This window comes from Topomyia yanbarensis, chromosome 1 (genome assembly GCF_030247195.1).
Source record: "Topomyia yanbarensis strain Yona2022 chromosome 1, ASM3024719v1, whole genome shotgun sequence".
Classification (NCBI taxonomy): Eukaryota; Metazoa; Arthropoda; class Insecta; order Diptera; family Culicidae; genus Topomyia; species Topomyia yanbarensis.
Genome location: NC_080670.1, coordinates 117,986,208 through 118,012,026, shown reverse-complemented (window position 1 = coordinate 118,012,026; position 25,819 = coordinate 117,986,208). Strand labels below are relative to the sequence as shown.

The 25,819-nt window shown below is 40.8% G+C and overlaps 2 protein-coding genes across 3 annotated transcripts in view; one reads left to right on the top strand and one right to left on the bottom strand.

The window, feature by feature from the left end:
* Window positions 1–409: 409 nt before the first annotated feature.
* On the top strand, window positions 410–1,260 carry LOC131681710 (uncharacterized). The gene is made up of 3 exons (XM_058962721.1): window positions 410–526; window positions 583–862; window positions 921–1,260. The coding sequence occupies exons 1-3, from the start codon at window positions 426–428 to the stop codon at window positions 1,221–1,223; spliced, it is 684 nt and encodes a 227-aa protein (XP_058818704.1). The 5' UTR covers window positions 410–425; the 3' UTR covers window positions 1,224–1,260.
* Window positions 1,261–10,499: 9,239 nt separating this feature from the next.
* Window positions 10,500–25,819, bottom strand: part of LOC131681589 (uncharacterized) — a 67,727-nt gene continuing 52,407 nt past the window's right edge. Inside the window, exons 1-4 of one of the 2 annotated variants that reach the window (XM_058962516.1) lie at window positions 12,089–12,368; window positions 11,740–11,903; window positions 11,408–11,684; window positions 10,500–11,217 (exon numbers count right to left, since the gene is read on the bottom strand). In XM_058962516.1, the coding sequence (XP_058818499.1) occupies window positions 10,567–11,217; window positions 11,408–11,684; window positions 11,740–11,903; window positions 12,089–12,244 (1,248 nt within the window). In that variant the 5' untranslated portion in view covers window positions 12,245–12,368 and the 3' untranslated portion in view covers window positions 10,500–10,566. Of the gene's footprint in view, window positions 11,218–11,407; window positions 11,685–11,739; window positions 11,904–12,088; window positions 12,369–25,819 lie in introns of those variants that run through there. The other variant, XM_058962600.1, reaches the window with a different exon arrangement.

Here is a 25,819-nt window from a genome sequence, read left to right as displayed (position 1 = left end):
GAACTATTTATTAGATATGTTTATAGACAAAATTATAACGATCTGAGTAAAAATTTAATGGACGTGTAAAACAAATTAACTAAATTGATTTTATTATTTCTTATGTCCTATTGAAAAAGTTCTCTAGAAATAGCTCAAGTTTAAAATGATTCAGACAAATATTATTAAATTAATTTTTTAACCACGGTAGTGCCCTGAAAATGCAGGATATGTATTGGAACGAAGAGGAGCTGGTGGAGGTAGCGAAAACTCTCGAACAACTGGAAGATGAGCCGGAAAACGTGGATTCCACAAATTTAACACAGACATCTTCCAAGAAAAAGCCAAAGATCGCTTCAAAAAAAAAAACGGAATTTGAAATTAAAACCCTGATTGTATACCAAATAACGCATAAGGATTATTCGAACAAAGTAGCGAAGGATGCTATGTGGGAAAAGATTAGTATAACTGTTTCCTCTGAACTTGGGAAAGTCATTGCAGTGCCCGAATGTCGTAAGTATTGGGATGCGCTTCGAGAATCCACAAGGTAAATATGCAATATAAGTACAAAGGTTTGATAAGTAGTTTATTCCCGTTTTGCAGAGTTTACTTGGATAGATCAAAGCTCGAAAAGATAAGCAACAAATCAGGTGCCCCTGCTGATCTTCTGGACCTGTATAGCGCAGACATACAGGGCAAATTTGATCTCTACCAAAGTCGCTGGCCATTTGCCGAAGAAATGAGCTTTTACATCCCTTCCTGTGCTCGAACGGCATATACGGTATCGCTTGGAAACTCAGGAGCCAATACTAGATTAAAAAATCCAATCGAAACTAGTCAGACAACTCACCTCGAAGGTGAAGATTGGTCTCAAGAGTTTGATGTAAGAACATTAAATTTCCATTATTGATTTCCAGAAAACTCATTATGATACTTTACAGGGTTCATCGAACACAGACACAGCTTTCATTAGCCCATCTACCAGCGGACGAACGAGTCGTTCCCGGAAAGGAGACGAGGCTAATCTGGATATGACTTTGATTACACTGGCAACTTCCGTATCAGAATTTGTAAGTTCTCGCAGTTCTCAGAAGGAATATAAATTCAAGGAGTTTCACGGCGAGTTGGATAACATCCTATGCGAACTCCCCTTTATCGAAGCTATGAAGTTCAACATCTGTGTTTTGGAACAGGCGAACGAACTGCTGGAGAAGTGTAGAAGCAAAATGGATTATAACGTATAGAGGATACCTGCCGATGCTAGTACTGAAATGTCTCGCTTTTAACATTCATTGCTCCGGGTGCAGTAGTGGGTATACTGCCCATAATCGTAAGTCAGTCCCATGTAGATAGGGAGTCTTATAGAACATGGGACTGACTTGCGATTATGGGTAGTATAGGTATATGGTAGCATGAAGGCACTAGCACTTAGCCCCCTCTAGAATTTGTAATCTTTCTTGTAGCTGCCAACAAAACTGAACTGAGTGTTGTTTTTCACTGCAAGTGTTTTATTCTTAAGAATACCACTTTTCTTTTATCGAAGAAAACTATCAGACATGTCATAAACATCTCGATTATTATATTTGAACAATCATGCAGTTTTAGTGTTTGATTATACTTCACAGCCCGTTCTTAGAGTACAAGACATTTTTGATAATACAGACGCTGAGCATCCTTTGCTGCTCGAGGCTCTTGCATACGAGCCGCGACTGCTTTATAAAAGTTATCTGCTCATGGACGACAAGCATTTTTCTAATGCAATGATTTTGCAAGGACCGAACGTCGCCTCTGGCTATTATGTGGTGTCTCGTCGCGATCTACTCAGTCTAGTCCCCGACAGTGAATCTTGCCTACACTGACGGAGAGTTCCCCGGCTGAAGCAGTTCTCCCGACACGGATTCTTCTTCAGTTTTCGCTATATTTCTCTCGGGTCTACCGGTAGGATACCGTAGTCAGTCCGGGGTGGAGCGTGGCTTCCGGTTCGCTGGCGCCCCGACGACCCATACCCGGTGCTCTAGTGCGGTCTACTCGATTAATCCCCAGCAGTAGATCTCGCCTACTCTGGCGGAGAGTTTCCCGGCGGTGATCGCTCTCCCGAAACCGTTTTTTTTTTATTCATTTCGTTTATTTGATAGGCACAAATGCGTTAGCTTGGCGGTGCCGAGTTCTTTTGTTTTTACATTTTGAATATCTTAAAACTAGGAGGTTACAATGTTGAAATATTTTTTTTATAAAAGAGAAAAAATTTACTGCTATCTTAAGACTAGAAAAAAAATCTATATATAAGAGAGGGGGCAAAAGATTTTTTTATGAAAAATTTTAAAACAAGGAATTCAATAGTAATAGTTTTTTAGGAAATATTTACAGTTATCTTAAAACTAACAATATAGTTTGGTACACAAAAGGGGGAACAAATATTCATTAAAAATTTCACAGATGTTTTAAAACTAGGGATACAATTCTATTTACAAGATGGGGGACAATAGTTTTAACAAAGAATAGAAATTACAACTATCTTAAAACTAGGAATACGGAATACAAATTTGATTTTTTATCGGATACTTATACTTGGTCATTTCCAAAATCGGTGTAGAAGTAGTTGTATCAAGGACAGGGGAGAGAAGGCGTAGATGGTGACCGGTAGAGAAGAGCAAAACTTGCAACTTTCGGGCAAACGGGAGATCAGCGAAACAAATTTGCGCCTCAGTCTAGTAGGTCGGATTGGCCGATGGTATTCTTCGGACCCGCGAGGAATCCTTCAAAGGGAATCTTTCGGACTTCGAGTCGCTCTCGCTTCACATTCCGTAGTGATAAGGGCGACGGCGGTTACATAGTGGCAGTCTGGAGCTTATCGGTTCCCCACGGCAAGAGGAAACTTCTAAAAACGAGAAATAAAAAGAGAGGGGCTAAATTGGGATATTTATCGTTTTTATGAAAGTATAAATAAGGGACATATAGGGGAAATCACGATTTGCCAGCATATCTCGGACTGGGACATTGGGTGGTCTACCTCGGGCCCGAAGGGAATCCTTTAACTGAGACCTGGCGTCCAAATACCCGGCGCATACCCAGACAACGTGCTCGATGTCGTGATAGCCCTCGTCACAAGCGCACAGACTACTCTCCGCAAGCCCAATACGCCGCAAATGTGCATCTAAGGTGTAGTGATTGGACATAAGTCGGGACATTACGCGAATAAAATCCCGACCCACATCCATCCCCCTGAACCAAGGCTTCGTTGATACCTTTGGGATAATCGAATGTAGCCATCGTCCAAGTTCACCATTGCTCCACGAGGTTTGCCAACTGTTGAGTGTCCTCTGACGACAAATACTAAAAAATTCGTTGAAGCAGATTGGTCTTTCGTATATGTCACCATTTAATGCGCCCACCTTTGCTAATGAGTCGGCCTTTTCATTGCCCGGGATAGAACAATGAGAGGGGACCCAAACAAAGGTAATCTGATAAGATTTTTCAGATAACGTACACAAGGACTCCTGTATCTTCCCCAGAAAATACGGGAATTGCTTTTTAGGCTTCACCGCACGAGGAGCCTCGATAGAGCTGAGGCTGTCCGAGATGATGAAGTAGTGATCTGTGGGCAGAGTGTCGATGATCCCAAGGGTGTACTGAATTGCAGCTAACTCTGCGACGTAAACTGAAGCGGGATCATTGAGCTTGAATGAAGCGGTGATAGTATTGTTGAAGATACCGAAGCCAGTGGACGCATCGAGATTTGATCCGCCAGTGTAGAACATTTTGTCACAGTCGACTTCTCGGAATTTATTATAAAATATATTGGGGATCACTTGCGGGCGTATATGGTCCGGGATTCCACGAATCTCTTCCTTCATGGATGTGTCGAAGAATACAGTAGAATCAGAAGTATCTAGGAAACGAACACGGTTGGGAGTATACGAAGAAGGATTAATGCTCTGTGCCATGGAGTCGAAGTACAAGGACATAAATCGGGTTTGAGAATTAAGCTCGACGAGCCTCTCGAAGTTTTCAATCTCCAACGGGTTCAGAATGTCGCATCGGATGAGCAATCGATATGAGAGTTTCCAAAATCGATTTTTTAGCGGAAGAACGCCCACCAGCACTTCGAGACTCATCGTATGGGTCGAGTGCATGCAACCCAAGGCAATGCGCAAGCAACGATACTGGATTCTCTCCAGTTTGATGAAGTGTATGTTCGCAGCGGAGCGGAAACAGAAACACCCGTACTCCATCACCGACAATATCGTTGTTTGGTACAACCTGATCAGGTCTCCTGGGTGAGCACCCCACCATGTTCCAGTTATTGTTCGGAGAAAATTGATCCTTTGTTGGCATTTCTGTTTCAGATACCTAATGTGACATCCCCAGGTACCTTTAGAGTCGAACCAGACCCCGAGATATTTAAATGTGAAAACCTGGTTGATCGTTGCACCCATTAATAAAAGCTGGAGTTGCGCCGGCTCACGCTTCCTAGAAAAAACAACCAACTCAGTTTTCTCCGTGGAGAACTCAATACCCAGCTGAAGAGCCCAAGCAGACAAATTGTCCAAGGTATTTTGTAACGGTCCTTGCAAGTCGGCAGCTTTGGGCCCTGTAACAGAGACCACCCCGTCGTCTGCAAGTTGCCTTAGCGTGCATGAATTGGCAAGACAATCGTCAATGTCATTCACGTAGAAATTGTAGAGCAGGGGACTTAGACATGAGCCCTGGAGTAGACCCATGTAGCTAAATCGCGATGTTGTTAAATCGCCATGCGAAAAGTGCATGTGCTTTTTAGACAACAGGTTTAGCAAAAAGTTATTTAAAATTGGTGAAAGACCATGCTGGTGCAGCTTCTCTGACGGAATGTTGATAGAAACTGAGTCAAAAGCCCCCTTAATATCCAAGAAGACTGATGCCATCTGCTCTTTGTTAGCATAGGCCATTTGGATTTCTGTAGAAAGCAACGTAAGGCAATCGTTCGTCCCTTTGCCTTTGCGGAAGCCAAATTGTGTATCTGACAGTAAGCCATTTGCTTCAACCCAATTGTCGAGGCGAAACAAGATCATTTTCTCGAACAACTTCCGAATACAGGACAGCATTGCAATCGGCCGATACGAGTTGTGGTCGGAGGCTGGTTTTTGAATGGCGATGACCTTCACTTGCCTCCAGTCATGAGGGACAGTGTTACCCTCAAGAAACTTGTTAAATAAATTCAGCAAGCGCCTTTTTGCAGTGTCAGGCAGATTCTTCAGCAAGTTGAATTTGATTGGGGCGTTATTGTTGCATGATAAGAGAGCAAGTGAAAACTCCACCATCGAAAACGGTGTTTCGTTCGCGGTATCGTGAGGAGACGCGGCGCGGTACGTTTTCAGTACCGGGACAGAGTCTTGGCGAAAGCGAATATCCAACGGTTTGAATATTCCACGTTCTCGTTGTTACTGTTTCGGTTACGCATACGTCGAGCCGTACCCCAAAGAGTGCTCATCGCTGTTTCTCTCGTTAACCCGTCGACGAACCGGCGCCAATAACTGCGTTTTTTGGCTTTCATTAAACTCTTCATTCGCCTTTCTAGCGACGCGTACTGCTGATAGCTAGCGGGTAACCCGTCTTCCCGGAAGGCCTTATATGCAGTGGACTTCTCCGCGTACAGCTCTGAGCACTCTTTATCCCACCACAGTGTGGGAGACCGTCCATTTGTATTCGCAATGGGTACTGGTTTAGTCTGAGCTTGATTCGCACTGTCGAGAATCAAGCCAGCCAAAAACCTGTACTCTTCCTCCGGAGGAAGTTATTGAGTGGATTCGATTTTAACGGATATCGCGGTCGCGTAACTCTTCCAATCAATATTCCGTGTGAGGTCATATGAGACATTGATTGTTTCCGATGGTCTTGAACCGTTAGCAATTGAAATCACGATAGGCAAATGATCGCTACCGTGGGGATCAGGGATCACCTTCCACATGCAATCTAACTGTAGCGATGTCGAGCAAAGCGATAAATCCAACGCGCTTGCGCGTACTGGTGGTGTAGGAATCCGCGTCATTTCTCCCGTGTTTAAGATGGTCATGTTGAAATTGTCGCAAAGATCTTGGATTAATGTTGATCTATTATCATCATGAAGACAACCCCATACCGTACCGTGCGAGTTAAAGTCTCCCAGAACTAGCCGCGGTGCCGGTAAGGATTCCGTGATATTACAAAGCGTTCGGTGCCCTACCGAGGCTCTAGGAGGAATGTAGATGGAAGCAATGCAAAGGTCTTTACCTTTGATTAAAACTTGACAAGCGACAATTTCAATGCCTGGTGTCGAAGGGAGGTTAATTCGGTTGAAAGAATAGCACTTTTTGATCCCCAAAAGTACTCCTCCATAGGGGTTTTCTCGATCCAGACGAATTATATTAAAGTCGTGGAAGTTGAGATTTATATCGGAAGTTAACCAAGTTTCACATAATGCGAAAGCATCACATTTTAAACTATTTAGTAAAAATTTAAAGGAATCGATTTTCGGGAGGATACTTCTGCTGTTCCACTGTAGAACAGTGATCGAATCGGTGACCTCGTTCGATGACTTAGCCATCGAAGGATACGATCGCTGCAAGGAGGGGCCATTTAGCAGTCAACTGCTTCAAAAATGTTTGCACTATAGGGAGAAAACGTATCAGAAGGCTTTTAAGAGGATCAGTAACATTGAAAGCTGTGAAAATTAAGTCCACTATGTCAGAAAATTTCATTAGTCCGCTACTGGACTGAGTATCTGTTTGAAAAAAGGGGACACTTGGGGTTTTTGGTGTCCCTGGAAGTGGTGGGTACTCCTTGTTAGAATTAATATTTCCAAGTCCTGGAGCAAATTGCTTCGGCTGTAGTGCATCACTTCCGTTGGATTTTTTTATTGTAGTTGGCGCACTCTGAGGGGCGACACCTTGGCACCCTTACGAGGCAATTTAGAGGAGGCTAGATTTCTCCTCTTCCTGGATTCCCCTGGGTTAACCAATGATGTTCCCTCTTGTGGGTCGTCAGTTTCTTGCTCAACGCCAGCCAAAATAGCAAAGGAATTTTCGGAAGGGACAGATGGCGAAGCATTCTTTAACATTTCTGCATAAGAATGCCTCGAGCGATCCTTAAGGGAGCGCTTAATTTTATCCCCGCGCTGCTTGTACGCCGGGCATGACTTAAGAGCATGCGGAGGGCCCCTCAGTAAAAACACTTCTCAGTTTTCCACCGCAAGCGTCATCCTCATGCTCTCCCTCGCATTTGCCGCACCGTTTTTTATTGCCACAATAAAACAGTTGCCGCGGTACAAACAGGCGAACGGGTAGGCGAACCTTATCCAGTAGGACATAGTTGGGAAGAGCAGACCCGGAGAAAGTCACCCGAATCGAGTCTGACGGAGAATAAGTTGTCTTATCATTTTCAGTTTTTGCGGAATACAATTGCTTGCATTCCAAAATCTTCACCTTTTGAAGTGAAGGGTCCTTAAAGCAGCCAACCCCGTACTTCAACAGGTCTTCGCACTTTAGACCCGGTTCGGCGACGATTCCATCGATCTCCACTGCCCTACAAGGCACATACACCCTGAATTGCTTCGTAAAACGCTCGCTGCGAGCAATCTGGTTTGCCTGGTCGAGGTCATTTACTATAACGCGTATCTTATTAGCTCGAACACGTGTTATCTGAGCTACGGACGGATAGTTAGCAGTCAGCTCCCGTGATATTTCTAGAATATTGGCGATTTCGTGTTGGGCCGGAAATACACCACCCAGGGTCCGTTTGAACTGGCTGGGTATGTTTTAATACGGGGAGGACTGGGGGAATCAGGGGAGGGAGTAATTTCGGGTTTATCCGGTATATCCATGGGAATATCATTCCCATCCAATGTTCCTTCGCCCTCGGCCATTAAGGCACGAGGATAGCACGTGGTGTAAACGAGAGATGAAACTTGTATTCTGGGGAAAGGGAAAAGTAGAGACCGATCGGGGAAAGGGAAATGAAAGAAAGAAAAATAATACTTAGCTTATATAGCGGCGTGTCCGGCTATTCTGGTATTCACTTCACCAGCCTGGGCACCGGCGAACAAAGACTGCCTCAAACAATGGTTGACCTTCACTGACAATATATATTCTTGATCACTTTATGCACAGCACCAGAAAACGAACTGCTTCGATCGAGAGCTCGGAGAGAGTTGATCCCGAAACCGTTGTTCGCTGCTCATCACGCCATTTCCTCTGTAAGGCAGTCATGATCTGCGTCACCACTCTGTCGACCGCGTTCCATGTGATCATGTCGGTTATTATTTTGTGGGGGACATTATTCCGGGCACCGTGTCATAGCGTCCCAAGAGTGGTGCGTCATAACGTCCGGAACATTAGGACGCATCAGGCTGCGTCATAACATCCGAAAACGGATGTGCGTCATAATGTCCCGGACGTTATGACGCACAATCATTTACGGATCTTATAACGCACCTCTTGTGCGTCATAATGTCCCGGACGTTATGATGCACATTCAATTTCGGATCTAATGTCGCAGTCGATAACCTGGACACTGTGACGCACTTATGGATTCGGATATTGTGACGCATAAAAACTGCGTCATAATGTCCAGGCCATATCGTCCCAAAATAATGTGCGTCATAACGTCCGGGACATTGTGTGACAAGGTGTGCGCCATATAACCCGAAAAGAAATGTGCGTTATAAAGTCCGGGAACTTATGACGCACACCCGTTTCCGGATATTATGACGCAGCCTGGTGTGTCATATTGTCCCAGACATTATGACGCGTCCTTCTGTGGGACCTTATGACTTGGGAAGCTATGACATAGTACCTGTGCGTCAAAATATCCGAAACAATGAGTGCGTCATATTATTCCGGACATTATGACGCAATTCCTCTGCGTAATAACATCCCAATATCAGTGTGTCTCATAAGATCCCGGACATTCTGACACAGGACTACTATCGGACGTTGCGATACAAAAATAACTTAGGATGTTATGACGCATTCTTGCTTTCGGATATTATGACACACTCTCGTACGTCATAATGTCCCGGACGTTATGACGCTCACATAACGTCCAGGACGTTATGACCTGGGACATCATGACGCAGCACCTGTGCGTCATAATATCCAACACTATGAGTGCGTTACAGTGTCCAACATGTCCATTGCGACATAAAATCCGAAAATGACAGTGCGTCATAACAACCGGGGCATTATGACGCACAACGGGTACGTCATAACATCCGAAAACGGATATGTGTCATAAGGTCCCTGACTTTATGATGCACACTTATTTTCGGATCCTATGACGCACCCCTTGTTGACCTCCCCTGGTATGAAAGTCGGCCTTGTAAGAACACCAGCTTATCTACATCACTTAGCGCTGGACCCTCCCCAGAGGTAGCCCGAGCTAATAAAGGATCGGTTTACAAACCACGCCCGGATCTTCACAGATGCGTCCAAGCTAGTCGATCGAGTTGGGGAGGGGATCCGGGGGATAGGTACAGACTTCGCCTTCTGCCTCCCTCCAATCTGTTCCGTTTTCTCAGCAGAATCCGTAGCGATTAGCTTTGCGCTAGCCAACAAAACAGATGGCATCCCGACCGTCGGTAATCACCGCCCTGGAAACTGGTACATCCCGCCACCCGTACATACAGGCTATCGGGAGCTACTGCGATTCGCTGACTATTCGGTGGTTTCCTGGTCATTGTGCGATCAGCTGAAATGAAGAAGCCGATGCATTAGCAGCGTGCGGGAGACGTGCCGTCAAACTGCTTACCAAACTGGTACCCTCCTCGGATATAGTCACGCAATTTCGGAGTAAAACAAGAGAACATTTCACATTTTACTGGAGGAACCAACATGGTCACCCCCAGGAGGTTAAAGGGGAGCTGGCATGCTGGATTGACCACTCCAAAAGACTCGAGCAGAAAGCCCTCTCCCGATTGCGAACTGGTCACCAACTGACATCGTCATCATACGCCTTGATCGCACAACAGTGGAAGGGACATTTTTCCAGTTTAGAAGGGAGGCTGCGAGAATCGAATTGACTATAACCTCTGACAAGACAAGGAACATGGTGATCACTGGTAGAGTGAGGCAGTCCGAACGATGTTAACTTCGAAATAAAAAGACGTGTTGCGGTTGCGAATAGGGCTTTCTATAATTTACGAGGTCTACTAAAGTATCGTCGCCCGATTACGATTCTACATCAAAAATTCATTCATGAATACGAGACTCACGGAAACTTAACCAGGAACAATTCAATAATGTTTCATAAGCCGATCAACAATACAAGATAAGCGCCTCAGCACTGCGCAAGATCAATGATTGGGACTGGAACACCCCAATGTGTTATTGAACGAACAAGCGAGTAGAGAAGGCACACACCGTTACAACGTTGCTTACCCCACTTAAGATTATATACAATATTCTTTCTATTGAATGGGATTTGTTCTGTAGTCAAATCTATAACGAAAAAGAATTTTCTGGATTTAACAAAATTTCTTTGAAATTAATTCATTGTGTGTAAGAAATGTATGCAGTATATGATTTATTTATTATTTATATTGACTAAGCTAATACACCCCTTATTGTGCACAATTCCTCAAATGCAATGAGCACGATCGCTTTGGAATGGTAGTACATCGATTTCAGCAAAGAAGTTTGTGAGCATTTTCCGTATGTTGCTTGCTATTTCGTTCGGACGTCCACGTCTTGGTAAATTAATTTGATCCAGTTGATTCAAACGACGCCACTCTCCTTCAATAAAAACTCCGTTCTCAATTCGATCAACGTGATCAAAATGAGATGATTTCAGAAGAAAATTGTGGAGTGCACAACAAGCACCCACAATAACTTTAACTTTGTCCGGATAGCATAGAAATTCGGACCTCAGACAGCCCCACCTCATTGTTAGTAAGCCAAAGGCATTTTCAATCGTTCTGCGAGCTCGAGAAAGTCTGTAGTTGAAAATTTTTTGTTCATTGGAGAACGCACTTCCTGTACCATATGGCTTCATTATCCGAGAAGAAAGTGGGAATGCATCATCTCCAACGAAGAAAAATGGAATTTCTATCCCATTCACACTGGCATCAGGTGGTAATTCCAACAAACCGCAATCCTCCAGAATATCCTGGCCAAATTTAGTTCTTCCAAAAACATTCATATCGCCATCTGCACCAGGAGATCCAACATCTATAAAAGTGAAACGATAATCTGCATCACATGCTGCCAAGAGTATGATGCTGTGGTAACGCTGCAATTAAGACTCGAATAACGTACTAAAACGCTATGAAATCGTGAATTACCGGCACTGTGTCACAACATCTGAAAGAGGTTGCAACACTCAGGACATAATGACGAACAAGACAGCGTTGCAAGTCCTTGACGCACACTCGCATATGTTAAAATCTAGAACTTTGTGACACAGTGCCTAAAATACTTACTTTGTAATTGTAATACAATGACCCTGCGTTTGGGGGACATTTAATGCGGATGTGCTTGCCGTCGATGGCTCCGACGCAATTCGGCATGTTCCATTTACTACGGAAGTTATTTGCCACACCCAACCAGTTCTTTGCTGAGAATTCCATGAATTCAGTTCCTGCTAGTTCCTCGTAAATTGCCTGACAAGTCTCCCGCAAGATTTTCGAACTTTCAGTGGAACTAATGCGATAGTTACTTGCTCCATACTTCTCGAAGAAAGGTCCACCGGCAAGGTATCTACAAATATTAATCATATCATCTCACCGATATTGATTTCTGAAATGAAACATACTCAACGGTATACGCCAGTTTATGTTTTGCGCTAATGCAATCAGCCCGAGTCCATCTTTTTGGTTCAAGTTTATGTCGTATTCGACGATACAGTTCGTCAAATTGCTCTGCGTTCATATGAAAGTTGCTGGTGAACTCGTCTGTCCAATAACGCATATCGTCGAACTGATAATTATAGCAAGGAAATGAAAATATTTATTTAGTAAATTACCCACCTGTTATTTGAAAAAAGCACACGATGAGGGGTGATTTTGAGAAACATCCCTCAGAATACTTAGGATATCCCTAAGAATACATACTGTACCCAACAGGGTATCGTAAGCTAATAAATTTACAATTACAATACTTACATCCTTTGTGAACCTTCCTTTTTCTAGCCGCATTTTGAGGTAAGGATTCACCCAAAATCTTCTGCTCCGCTTGTTCTTGCGGTTTCTGATTTTTGACAATATTCCAATCGACAGAACGGAAAGTCCCATAAACATAACATCAGATTCGGAATCCATAGTTGTTCACTAATCAAATATTGTTTATTAATTCAATAAGAATTCCGAGCTGTAAACCCAGGAGCGGATTTTTTTTGACAGTTGAGAGCTGTGGAGACTTTTCGGCGGAAAATTTTCCGTGATCAAAATCCCGCACAAAATCCCGTGCCAAAATCCGCGATCAATTTCCCGAGGTGTACAGTAGCCTTAACGACCACAGAAATAAGAAAAAAGGCCAGCAGGAAAAACGATCGCTGCGCCACCTACATGTCAAAAATTAAACTACAAAGCCACGCCTTTTCCCGCTAACTTCACACACTCTGGCAGGAAAAACTAATTTATGATCCGCCTTTTCCCGCTAACTTCACACATTCTAGCAGGAAAAATTAAAGGGTTGTGTACAGGACACGACCACGGTGACATTAAAAATGTAGCTTTTTTCAAGAGCGTGCAAATGAATTTTATCTATCACACATATCGACTCACGTTCTTGTTCACTCGCTTGTTTTCATATGTTACAATTTGCTATATACCCTCCCCATTAAAACATATTTTATTGAAGGTCTTTTAACGGTAATCTATTAATTTATCAAGTATCTCACTAGGTGATTGGCATTATTTGGCTGATCCATCTAGTAAAAATAGGCTGGTCTGTCCAGAAAATATATTCAAAAGAAAAGTTCCATATTGAGAGCTGTGATGAGGAAACCCACGCCCGCCAACGGAAATATACAGATTCTCCATAAAATATGAAATTTCATTTTCCATTTAAATTTTCAATAATGTACTAATGAACTTAAGTAAACAATCTTAAGTTTAAGTATTTCTTGATCGATTAGTGGTGGAAAAATGAAATTATTTGATAAATTACATTGTTATGCAACGTTCGCACTACCAGTTAAAACGGGTTTTTATGCTATCTTGGTGACATTTTTCTTGTTGCTAATTATTAAAACGTGTTATAACTCTGTAGTGTAAACATTGTATTATTAAACCAATTCTGCAGCGTTTTATGTTATATAGGTGTTTTATGTGGTAATAGGACTGACATAATTATATCTTCAGTACAGCGGTTTGTTTCATAATTTAAAACAGATTTATTTTAAAATTTAAATTAGTATACCCAACCGTATTTGTTGTATACCTTAAAACGCAATTAGAACTGTGTTTTAAATACATAGGGCAGGACAGATATTCTGACTGGTTAAACTGGGAAAACAATTTTAAGTCCAGTAACGCTTAAGACATCGTCGCTGTTGTGCTATCTCATGACAAGCGCCATTTAGCACATTTCAAGAAAAACGATTTTTAAAGTTTGAGATTGAATATCTTGAAACTTATAAATGGTATAAACAATCCAAAGAAGACAATTGATGCTTCTATCTATTCTGCATTAGTCTCTCAAATATTACGAAGATCGGTTGACTATGTTGCGAGTTTTTACTATGAATGTAAACAAAAGTCGCACTCACACGTGTCATAGGCGTGTATTGATGACAAAATTTGTATGGCGTGTCATAATCGTGCATGGAAAATTTTCCATAGAAAAAAATCATAAATTTTTAACTTTTATTCATATCTTTGCGTTCATACAGTCTAGACAATCGGTGAAATGCATTTTGAAGGAAATGAGTCAGGGAATCTAGAAAAAATTGTTATTTTTGGCTACAGTGTTGCCAAACATGCTTAATTTTCAGTTTAAAACTAAAACTGTATTTTTCTCACAACTCGTGTAATTTTATTTTGAAATATTTATGCCATTGTGTTCCTCAGACATTTTCACACATAAAAACATCTAAAACTTCAATATAAATTGAGCAAATCCCTAGAAACAGTGATTTGAAGCAAAAAACTCACAATTTCTTATCATCTTTCTCGCTATATCTAAGTATCCAAGTAGAATTTCAAAATTCTGAAAACGCCACTTTGTAGAGATTTTTCAAACCAGTAATGTAGCATTTTTAACTCAGTTTACCCCAAAATGGCGTTTGTCATAAGATAGCACAACAGCGACGACATGGCTTGAATTTGAATCGAAAAAGAACACCCGCTTCAACTGCTGCTGGGACGGTAAGTTCTGTTTTAAAATTTCCCGTTGTGTGCAGTACGAAACAAAAGTGTTTGAAATTAGAAAACAAAAAGTTCTGCTGGGAATGTGATTGTTTCCGATGCAATTACACTCAGATTTTTCACGCAGGGGATACAGACCGTGTAAATGAAAACCGCGTAAATTTTAAAAAAAACTCGTTAATGAAAACCGCGTAAAAAAACCTGAGTGTACTCTCCTATATAAAATACTACGCTGATGAACAGTGTAATAACAACAGAAGCACGTTGTCAGATGCCTTACTGATAAAAAACATATAACCGAAATATGAAACATGAAAACCAATAGGCCCTTTACCCTACGCAGCTACAAAGCGCCGTAAACATGGACTAACAAGTTACAACGCACACGCATGCATAAAAATATATTTTTTTCAAACGCAACACTCTTAAGCAGCACACACCGTATTGAATTAAATCCAAACCACCCCGCCCACCCACTTTGCAAATCATTCTGTGACACCGTGCTGGTACCCGAAAAATCCGCACACGGCCACCGCTGCCGAAAATGCATAGCGTCTACCGCTTATTGTAGTGCCCAGACGCTGCAGCCATGATCTTACCCGTTCGACATAAGAACAAAAACTGATTCAAACGGGTACGCGTCACCTCTATTTATAAACTAACCGTATATGGTTTAGTCACTTAGGTGCGAGTGTGCGCAAATGCCAACGTTACCGAAAATCGATAACGCTTATTGCATCGCCCGGAGACGACGTTGCTCGTGTGGGATAAGAGCAACAACTGATTTAAACGGACATGCGTTGCTTCTATTTATGACTTTTCGTGTTTCATTGAGCAACTAAGCTTCCCTCTTTTGACGGCTGTGTCTGAGAAATCTGCCTCACGAATGGTATTTTTCCCGTTTTTCGTGAACTTTTTAATTTTACCAATTTCCAAAAGTCTACTTTTATTGGGGAGATATTAAATTATTACCAATATTTAAGTTAGGTGTTTCTGAATCGGTTGGTGTATGAATGATTAAAATCCATCTAGTAATATCGGAGTTATAAGCGTGCAAACCTTACATAGTTTCGTTACATGGGAGATAGTTTAGATTTTAGAATGACACCTAGCCCCAGATAGTGGAGTAAGACATTTTTAATGTCAAAAGTAATATATGCCCCGCCTTTTCCTGCTAACTTCAGACAATCTAGCAAGGAAAACAACAGTATGGCCCGCCTTTACCTGCTAACTTAACACAATCTAGCAAGGTAAACAAACATAAGGGCCCGCCTTTTCCTGCTAAGTTTACAGAATCTAACCAGAAAAATAAAAAATTGAGCAGCCTATTCCTGCTATCTTCCACAACTTGGTAGAAAAAAATGAAAAAAAAAAATATCGCAAATTTTCCTAATTTTGTATTTTCAAGAGTACCTAAATGTATACCGCTGGTTACATACTTTCATTTTTCGCGCAGATGAACGGCTAATGCAATCCATCAAATTAGCGGCAGAGAAAATTTAATTTAGTTGTTAGGGGGCAAGCAAAAACAATAAATTGGAGACATTTAACAATACGACGGATTGATTTTTGGAATAAACGTAGTTCAAGATAATCAAACTGGTGTTAAAGAAAATGAAAGAGTCGAACACAACCTGATCAAATGGGTCGTTATACCAAAAGGCATCGATTGAATTGAAAAATATATGCATTATATAGTATTTTGGCGCTTTATTTTTGCAAATATACTGGGACCATATGGAAGAGTTAATCAACGATTTTTATTATAACTAGTTTCTTTTTCCCTCTCGTGAGGCTTTTTCCTACAGCCCATTTGGGTACATGTTCAAGGTGTTAAAATCATGAAGCACTTCAGCACCAATGTCTTCCTCATTGGAGTCCAACCTATCACTGACATTCACATTCAAACTTGATTGATTCATAATACTTCTTTAGCAGCTTTCTAGTTCCCTCTTGAGCGCTCCCCGGATCATAGAGTTCCGTAATTCGGATTGCTAGACGGAAACTTGTATTTTCATAAACCTCATTAGGGGCCCTTACACGCGCAATAAAAGTGTCATTACTAAGTAGTGTCATTACTAGAATTGTATGGGAATTCCGTCATTACTCACCTTACACGATCATTAAAAGTGACATTACTGCTCAGTAATGACATTACTAGCGCCTCGTGTAAGGGGCCCTATTAGAGTACAGTTCGAACGCAGACCCTATCATCTAATGCATCGACCAATACAGGCGTCGACTTTCCACGGACAGTCTGGCTTACTCTCAGCAATCATTGCATTACGGCACACAGTGGGACGGAATCAAAAAAAGCCGGACATTCATATTTGGGACGAAACTATTGGTTAAGGCACTTTGATGCCTTCGGAAAGATTTCTTTATTTTTTAAGTAGTTTAATATAATGTTGGGAAATTTTGATTTAAAGGGGTATATACGCAGTTTAATATAACATTATATTCAACTACTCCAGAAGAATTCGAAGCGATTTTCTTTGCAATGAGGGCTTTTGACAGGTCTCGTGCTTGATTGGAACGACACTTACTGATAAATAATAAGAATAAGATAGAGATGGCGAGTCTTTATCCAGAGGGATTCAGCGTCTTTAATGACCATATAATCACAATACCTTTTCCATATTGTCGCGCTTATAATAAAATCTCACATTGCGGGCGTCTGAAAGGCGCATCAAATATAGCCGCAGTTGCTCCGCAAGCAGATTTCAGTGGAGCTTTATTTTTCTACCAGCTGTGTGCTTTTCGAAAGCTTCAAGGAAAAAACTGCCTATAAATTTATATAGGCGGCTGTCACGCGCCTATCTCAACTGAGCTTTCACATAATCGCATATCGAGCGATTATCCTGCAAGGCACAATATACATCCAAAGAGAACATGTTATGTGACGTCATGCTCGATTGGCTCCGGTATTTGACATGTTCAATGGGCTCCGCTCAGTGTCTCCGCCTAACTATGAATATAGTAACTATAGTGAGGCGGACCTCTCACTGTTTTCACTCAAGACGGGTTCTTTCTCTTCATCTTAGTTTTCACTCACTTTCAACAAAATAAGTATTTCCTCGCCAATGTTTGATTCTCAAAGCCTGCTGGATTATTTTGGATACCGATTCACCAAGTATTAACTTACCAGTGAGTATTGAATTTTTGTTTATTATCAGCTCAGCTTGCACACTGATGATAATTTCTTGCAGCTCAAACGAAGCAGGAATGTATGGCTTCGTCTAGCTTATTCGGTAATATGATGTCGCTGGCTGGTTCGTAACAGGCAATGTAGATTGGTTTCAAGTATAATCCGAATAATTATGATCTGAAGACCCTTCCGATATTGTCTTTTCTTGGAGGCGGGTATCAAGAGTGGCTGGATGGGCGCCATAGAAAAATAATAAGGATGACATGTACTTTTCACTCTGTAAGTGATTTTGCTATTTAAATATTGTAAATTTATCAAATAACCTTACTAATAGTGATATTGCGCTCCAGAAATTAATGTTGCAAAGCTAGTGTTATGCGACTTATTGCGCACTTCCCATTAACCTGGACTCCGCACTTTCAAAGTGCGAGTGATCAAACTGCTACTGAAAACTGCGAGCTGTCAAAACACATGTATTTCAAGTGATAGATATGGTCCTTTCATAGACAGACCAGTCGAACTAACCAGTCTATGAAAAGAATTTAATAGAAAAACAGTAAGTGCGCAGTGCGATTAGAATCCAGTTTTTAGTGCCACAAGCAATATCTTGCCTTTGCTTGAATTTAAATCTTGAGCGTTTTTTCAAAACGTCATATCTGCAATGAGTTACTCTCTTTGTTTACTTTCTCTTTCGATTTTTACGGCGTCACTATAACACTTTTCACTTATTTACAGTACAGATCGAAAGACGGTGGTTTTAACTAGCATATTATGCAAAGAGCTGAGGGATAAATGTTAAAGTGACCGAATTATTAACAGAAGAGAAAGTAAACAGAGTAACTCATTGCAGATATGACGTTTTGAAAAAACGCTCAAGAAATAATCTTATGCCGGGGCCATGTGTAAGAGGCATTAGCACAACCAGAGTGTATGTAAGGAGAGTGAAGACAACTGTCATGATTATCCGTCAGTGAAATTCCAAACGAACAAACGACCTGTCAAAATACATGAATTTGACTCGTTTGGAATGACACTGACAAATAATAATTGTTCCAATTTTGACAGTGTCGTCACTCTCCTTATGCACTCAGAGCACAACCACCTAAGCAGTCTAATGTCGTTTTCCATTGAAAAACACCGGGGCAGTGCACTGCACTGGTTTTGCACTTTCTAGCAGAAGTGGGAACACGTCTAGTGGCCTGCTCTTCTGCTTGAAAATGCAACACCAGTGCAATCCACCGCCCCGGGGTTTTTCAATCAAAAACCCCATAAGGATCTCCCGCACGAGATAGTCGCAAAACAGAAATGCGTATCTCGGACTAGGAGCCACGTTAGCTTAACTATTTAGAGTGAAATTAGTAAGTTTTCAAAGATCCAAGGCAATTTTAACTTTTTGTCTCTTACAAATCTAAACACTAAAATAGCAAAATTTAAGGGCACGTTATCATATTATAAAACTTGGCAGTTTGGTAATATGATAACGGTTCTCATATTGTCAGCTTGTGAAAAATAGGGTAGACGAGCCCTTATTCATCTCATTAGTCATGATGTCACACTATTTCGTTGATATCTCGACTTAGAACGAAAGGATTGCGCTCAAATAGGTATCATCATCTTTGCTTCGTTTCTAAGAAGCAGTACAGCAGTGCCTGGAAAATGTAAAATGCTCACGCTTGAGCGAAGCGAAAAGTTGACTACAACGTACCCTTATTCATTTCACCATTTGAGCTAATGCGTTGAATAGAGATAGCAGATACTGCTCTAACTAATGTGTTCAAATGGGTGGGATGGATAGAGGTGCTAAGATGAATTAGGGAGCAGTAACCCTAGTAAAGGTACAGGACGAAACGATTCCTACTAAAGAAGCGCCTTGTTCAACCTACACGTCGTGTTGATTGACTGTTCAGTAGGGTTTTTAATGGAAAGATGAGAATGTTATTCCCACACCAGCCATACGCGTGAATAATTTCGACATGAGAAATAATCTATCTGAACACATATTGGCGATTTCGGCGCATGTGTAGCTCGTACGTAAACACTTCACATCACATTCGGGATGCGGGATATATCACGGCTCACATACTTAGGATTTCCGATGTCATGTTCCGTCTCTCTTCTCGTCGTCTGGGCACAGACTAACAGACATAACACTCAAAAACAAAGCTTCGCCTGCTTTAACGGTCATTTTAAATATATTTGTAGTTGGGACTGTGGACTGAAATTATGGCGCCACTGACATATGAACAAGCATATGGGGGATAGACCACTAGTGAAAATTTTTTCCCAAACCTGAGGGGTAACCCACCAGTAAATTTGTGTTTGGGACTGTGAATAAAAGGTGGAGCTAGTGTTCTGGGAAAATTGTCGGATCGATGTTTTTTGAGGGAATTCCCTCATAGTGTTATGTCTGTTAGTCTGTGGTCTGGGTCTCATACTGCACAGAATACACTCTGTTGTCGAATTCATCCGCAATTGGATCATAAAATATGTGTGCAGACGAGGCGACGGTGCACACGACACAAAAAATATGGCTTCCCACGAACTTTTGATGTTGCCTAGTGCGACTAGATAGAACAAAATCTGTAGTGCTGCGGCTAGCTTTGCAAGGAAACACCGCTTTGACAGCCCTGTTATATAGCGACTTTAAAGGTGTAAAAATTTTATTGTCGAATTCACAAATGTGGGTTGAAGATATTTTAATTATATATGCAGTAATATTTCATTGATCTTTCTGCTTTTTTCGCTAATCCGCTAACATTTAAATGTAGAAACTATAGCACTAGAGAGACTCAAACGGGTCCAAACTGGTTTTTTTTTGTTTCGTTTTGATCCCTTGGATCCGATTGAAGACTGGTTCGTTAGCCTCCAGGAATGGTGGTTCTTCCCTTATCGCATTTTGGTATTCGTTTTGTTGTTTCTGAACCTTGGCTAGTTTAAGCGTCGTTTCGTCGTATAATGTGTCCCGTAATTCTATTAGAGCATTGATGTTTAAAGGCCTTTCTTGTCGGTTTTTGATGCCATAGAACACTTCGCGGGGTTTGAGATTTGTCGCCGTGTGTATGCTATTGTTATATAGCGTACATGATACTAAGAATATTTCTTTATTAGGAACGGCTTCGAATTTGTGTCGGGTTGATCTAAATATTTCGCTTAGGGTCGAATGGAACCTCTCGACGATCACAAATTTTCGTTTTCATTTTGGGAAAGAAGAAGCTTCTTGCGATTTCTGCTTTGTTCTCTTGAATTCCTCTGCGGGATACTTCATGGGTTTCTTCTATAATGTGATCTTGGTCTTCGACAGTTTTCAAATCAAATAAGATTGTTTGGGCGATTCTTACTTTGAAGGTTTTTTATCTGCTGAAGTAGTTTTTATAGAGTAGTCTATAGAGTTGGGATAAGTCGCTTGGGACAATAAATACAATTTACCTGGCCAGGGTTCATAGATTCGCGGAAAATGCGGATTACGGCTGAGACTCCAAATATTGGTTTCGTTACTGTTCTCCTGTACATTCTAGGAAAAACTTCTAATTCTTCGGAGTCACGTTGTCCTACTTTTAGTATTATCTGGTTATGGAAGACGTTCAACGGTAGCTGTGCACGGGATAAACTCCGAATCATCAGTGTCCGCTGAGCCGTCTATCTTCATTTGCGTTAATTTTTTGTTGAATTTTTGACAACACTTCAGCGACGACATTCTGTTTGCCGGGGCGATATTTTATGTCGAAGTCGTATTCAGTCAGTTGGAGATGCCATTTGGCGAGCTTTGAATTAGATGTTTTCAGATTCAAAGCATACGTTAAAGGTTGGTGGTCTGTATATAGAGTAAACTTCCTTCCAAATAAGTATGGTTTAAAGTATTGAGTTGCCCAACAATTCCTTTTGGAAGTGCACTGCTTCTAGAGCAAAGTTACTTGCATCGGTGGTTAGTACGAATGGCTTCTCAAAACCTGGATATTGCAGGATGTCGCTATAGGTTTTTGTGCTCGCCTCAAATGTTTTTAGGAATAATGGTGTGTGTTCTACTGATTCACTTTCACGCAACTGCGAGGTTAGTGGTTTTGTGATTATGGCGAAATCGCGAACGAATCGCCTGTAATACTTTAGTATTCCTAGAAAGCTTTTTAATTCATTCTGGTTTCTAGGAATTTTGAAAACAATTTTTAGATTTTTTGCTATTAGCAGTCAAAGTTGATATTGGAGGTAGCCCCAGTACTAGCTGGCGTCCAAAAGGGGCTAAGGCCGCTTACAGAGTGGCGGCGAGAAGCTGAGCTAGGGCTGGTACTGACATTATGATGCGAGATGCGAGAAACCTGCTAACAGCGTATCAAATGGAGCATGTCAGAGCAAACGCAGGCAGTCGGCGCAGATCCGCTCGGCTTTCACTCTGACAACATTCCTTTAGTTTGCAGTAAGCAAGTTTCTCGCATCCTACTGTCAGTATCAGCTTCCGCTCAGCTTCTCGCGGCCACTCTGTAAGCACCCTAACCCCACATTGAGTCTTATGTAAATTCAAGTTTTCTCGTTCGTTTTCCGAGGTTTTACGAAAAGGTAGTCTATCGATTCGGAATCAGTAAATTTTATGTTGTAGCTCACATATCGGTGCACTCGATATGATTCAGCTATATTGCATTGTACGTTGACGTTTCGGCCCAAACTGTCGTTCCTAAAGGTTGGGGCCGCTCACATACTTGCTATGTACGGCTATTTTCTATTTAATATATTTCTTGCACAAATATATATTATTGAGCATATTTTCTCGAAAATTCCAGTGAAAGTTTCTTCATTGAAAGTTCACCGAGCAATAAAGGATTAAGAGAAAAATGGTACGTTGTGGTCGGAAAGTTAAAAAACGTGGAATCAATTATTATCTTTCGCTATAGAGTTAAGGTGTTTTCAGAAAAAAATTGCACATATCGCTTTATTTAGTTGAATCATATTAGTTCGGAATTCAGTCACTAGGGCGGCGCTGTTATCAACTTTTTTATAAAGGTAGATAGAAATGCGATGTCTTGGAGAAAGTTGTAGGTCCTATCATTTTAAACACATCTTCTGAAGATGCAAACTTTGTAGGTCCCGTATGTTTCGAGATATAGAATACATTTACTTACAGATAATGTTTTCAAAAATGCACCATGTTCCAAAACCTGTGGGACCTACATAGTGGTTATCTTCAGAAGATATATTTATAATTACCTGACATACAACTTTGCCGTAGACACCATATTTACCATATTAGAAAGTTGTTCACAGTGCAGCCCTAGCGACTGAATTCCGAACTAATATGAAATGAACAAAAAAAAGATGGGTGGGTAATGTCTGTGACATAACCGGAGTGTCGTGACTTCACTTCGAGACGTTAATTTAAATCTAATGATATTCAACGGAATCACGTTTGAATGGGAAATTTTCAAATAATTCTCTATGGTAATAATGGTGGTTCTGAAAAGAACCTTTGGTTTCGGCGTTGGTGTTGATGGTGATGCGCTGGATCGTTGGATGCTGCTGACTTCTGTTCACTATGCTCAGGCTCATCTGTTGTTCATGAATGCGATTCTGATATGATTGGTGTAGGTGTAGGTCGTCAACCGGTTATAATTTTACTGTGTTGTATATTGCAGATTACATATTAAATCACTGGATCAATCAAACAAAGCATTGGTCTGTGATATGAAAAGTACGAAATATATCTTCGGCTTTCTATATTAACGTTTTTAACAAACACTAAATCTATGCATGTACCTCCAAGTGTAGTAGCTTGTGAGGGATCAGAGATAAGACGAAGCTTGAGGCATTCATTCATGAAATGAACAAATTTCATGTTTTCCTGCTTTGAAATGTCGGTATCATTTATCATTTAACATTGTCTTGATGTCAAAAGAATTTCAACATAGGATTGTGATTATTGAAGTTACGAAAAGAAAAATAAAAAGTACAGAATTAACAAGTGCAAACTTAGTACTAGTTAATAAAAGAAACTTTCTAATTAAATTCTTTTTCCATTTTGCCTTCGTCCTAATAAGGACGGTTTGTGGATAACTATGTTGATACAAGACGGGAATCTTTTAAAACAATTCAAACCTTGCCGACGATTGTTTTTACTGCGTACATCCGTACGATCTATCCCCTTTCGCAGCTCACGCCGAATGAGCACACTTTTCATCAAGCTGTTCCTATTTATTGACTTTACAATGCAGATGGAAGGACGTCCTTTTGTTCGATAAATGAAAATATTTTCAACATTCGTTTTGGTGTACCTTTCGCTTAGTGGCAGAGTTGCCACATTCACTGATTTTCTTGGAAGGATTTGCAAAAACCTTCGGGTTTGTAGATTAGAAAAACATTTTCTGATTCACTGGTAAAAGCACAGAATTACCAAGCGCAAACTTAATACTAGTTAATAAAAGAAACTTTCTAATTAAATTCTTTTTCCATTTTGCCTTCGTCCTAATAAGGACGGTTTGTGGATAACTATGTTGATACAAGACGGGAATCTTTTAAAACAATTCAAACCTTGCCGACGATTGTTTTTACTGCGTACATCCGTACGATCTTTCCCCCTTCGCAGCTCACACCGAATGAGCATGGTTTTCATCATGGTGTTCCTATTTATTGACTTTACAATGCAGATGGAAGGACGTCCTTTTGTTCGATAAATGAAAATATTTTCATCATTCGTTTTGGTGTAGCTTTCGCTTAGTGGTAGAGTTGCCACATTCACTGATTTTCTTGGAAGGATTTGCAAAAACCTTCGGGTTTGTAGATTAGAAAAACATCTTCTGATTCACTGGTAAAAGCACAGAATTACCAAGCGCAAACTTAATACTAGTTAATAAAAGAAACTTTCTAATTAAATTCTTTTTCCATTTTGCCTTCGTCCTAATAAGGACGGTTTGTGGATAACTATGTTGATACAAGACGGGAATCTTTTAAAACAATTCAAACCTTGCCGACGATTGTTTTTACTGCGTACATCCGTACGATCTTTCCCCTTTCGCAGCTCACACCGAATGAGCACGGTTTTCATCATGGTGTTCCTATTTATTGACATTACAATGCAGATGGAAGGACGTCCTTTTGTTCGATAAATGAAAATATTTTCATCATTCGTTTTGGTGTAGCTTTCGCTTAGTGGCAGAGTTGGCACATTCACTGATTTTCTTGGAAGGATTTGCAAAAACCTTCGGGTTTGTAGATTAGAAAAACATTTTCTGATTCACTGGTAAAAGTACAGAATTACCAAGCGCGAACTTAATACTAGTTAATAAAAGAAACTTTCTAATTAAATTCTTTTTCCATTTTGCCTTCGTCCTAATAAGGACGGTTTGTGGATAACTATGCTGATACAAGACGGGAATCTTTTAAAACAATTCAAACCTTGCCGACGATTGTTTTTACTGCGTACATCCGTACGATCTTTCCCCTTTCGCAGCTCACACCGAATGAGCACGGTTTTCATCATGGTGTTCCTATTTATTGACTTTACAATGCAGATGGAAGGACGTCCTTTTGTTCGATAAATGAAAATATTTTCATCATTCGTTTTGGTGTAGCTTTCGCTTAGTGGCAGAGTTGGCACATTCATTGATTTTCTTGGAAGGATTTGCAAAAACCTTCGGGTTTGTAAATTAGAAAAATATTTTCTTATGATTCACTGGTAAAAGTACAGAATTACCAAGCGCAAACTTAATACCAGTTAATAAAAGAAACTTTCTAATTAAATTCTTTTTCCATTTTGTATTCGTCCTAATAAGGACGGTTTGTAGATAACTATGTTGATACAAGACGGTAATCTTTAAAAACAATTCAAACCTTGCCGACGATTGTTTTTACTGCGTACATCCATACGATCTTTCTCCTTTCGCAGCTCACACCGAATGAGTACGCTTTGCAGCCTTCGATGTTTTGGTGGCATTTTTAGTGGCAGTTACTACCGCCTTTTCAGTGACTGCGTTTCTTAGCCTTTGGCTTTTTGGACTTCTCATCGCCACCACCTCCACCAACGTTTTTCTTCTTCTCTCCGATGGTAGCTGATTTGATTGGTCGTCCGATGCAGCTTCTCACGACCACGCACGTCTGTTAGGCACTGCGTCTTACACATGTCTGGCTTTGAGAAAAGCTGCGACACCCCTATTTATAGGTTTTATCATTAATGTTGATTTCATTTAAAATTGTTTTCGAACTATTTAAACAAATTTTATATAGCAAAGAACGTATCGGTAGCAAGCATTGAACGTTTTCCTTCCGATTTATGAAACAAGATTGGCAATCCGTTTTGTAGAAGGAAAGTTAATAAGGTTCAAAATGTACGTAACGCTTTCGCTAATATGCACTACTATCGCTTTCTCGCTCGTTCTCGTGGCGTGCATGAGCCTTTCCTT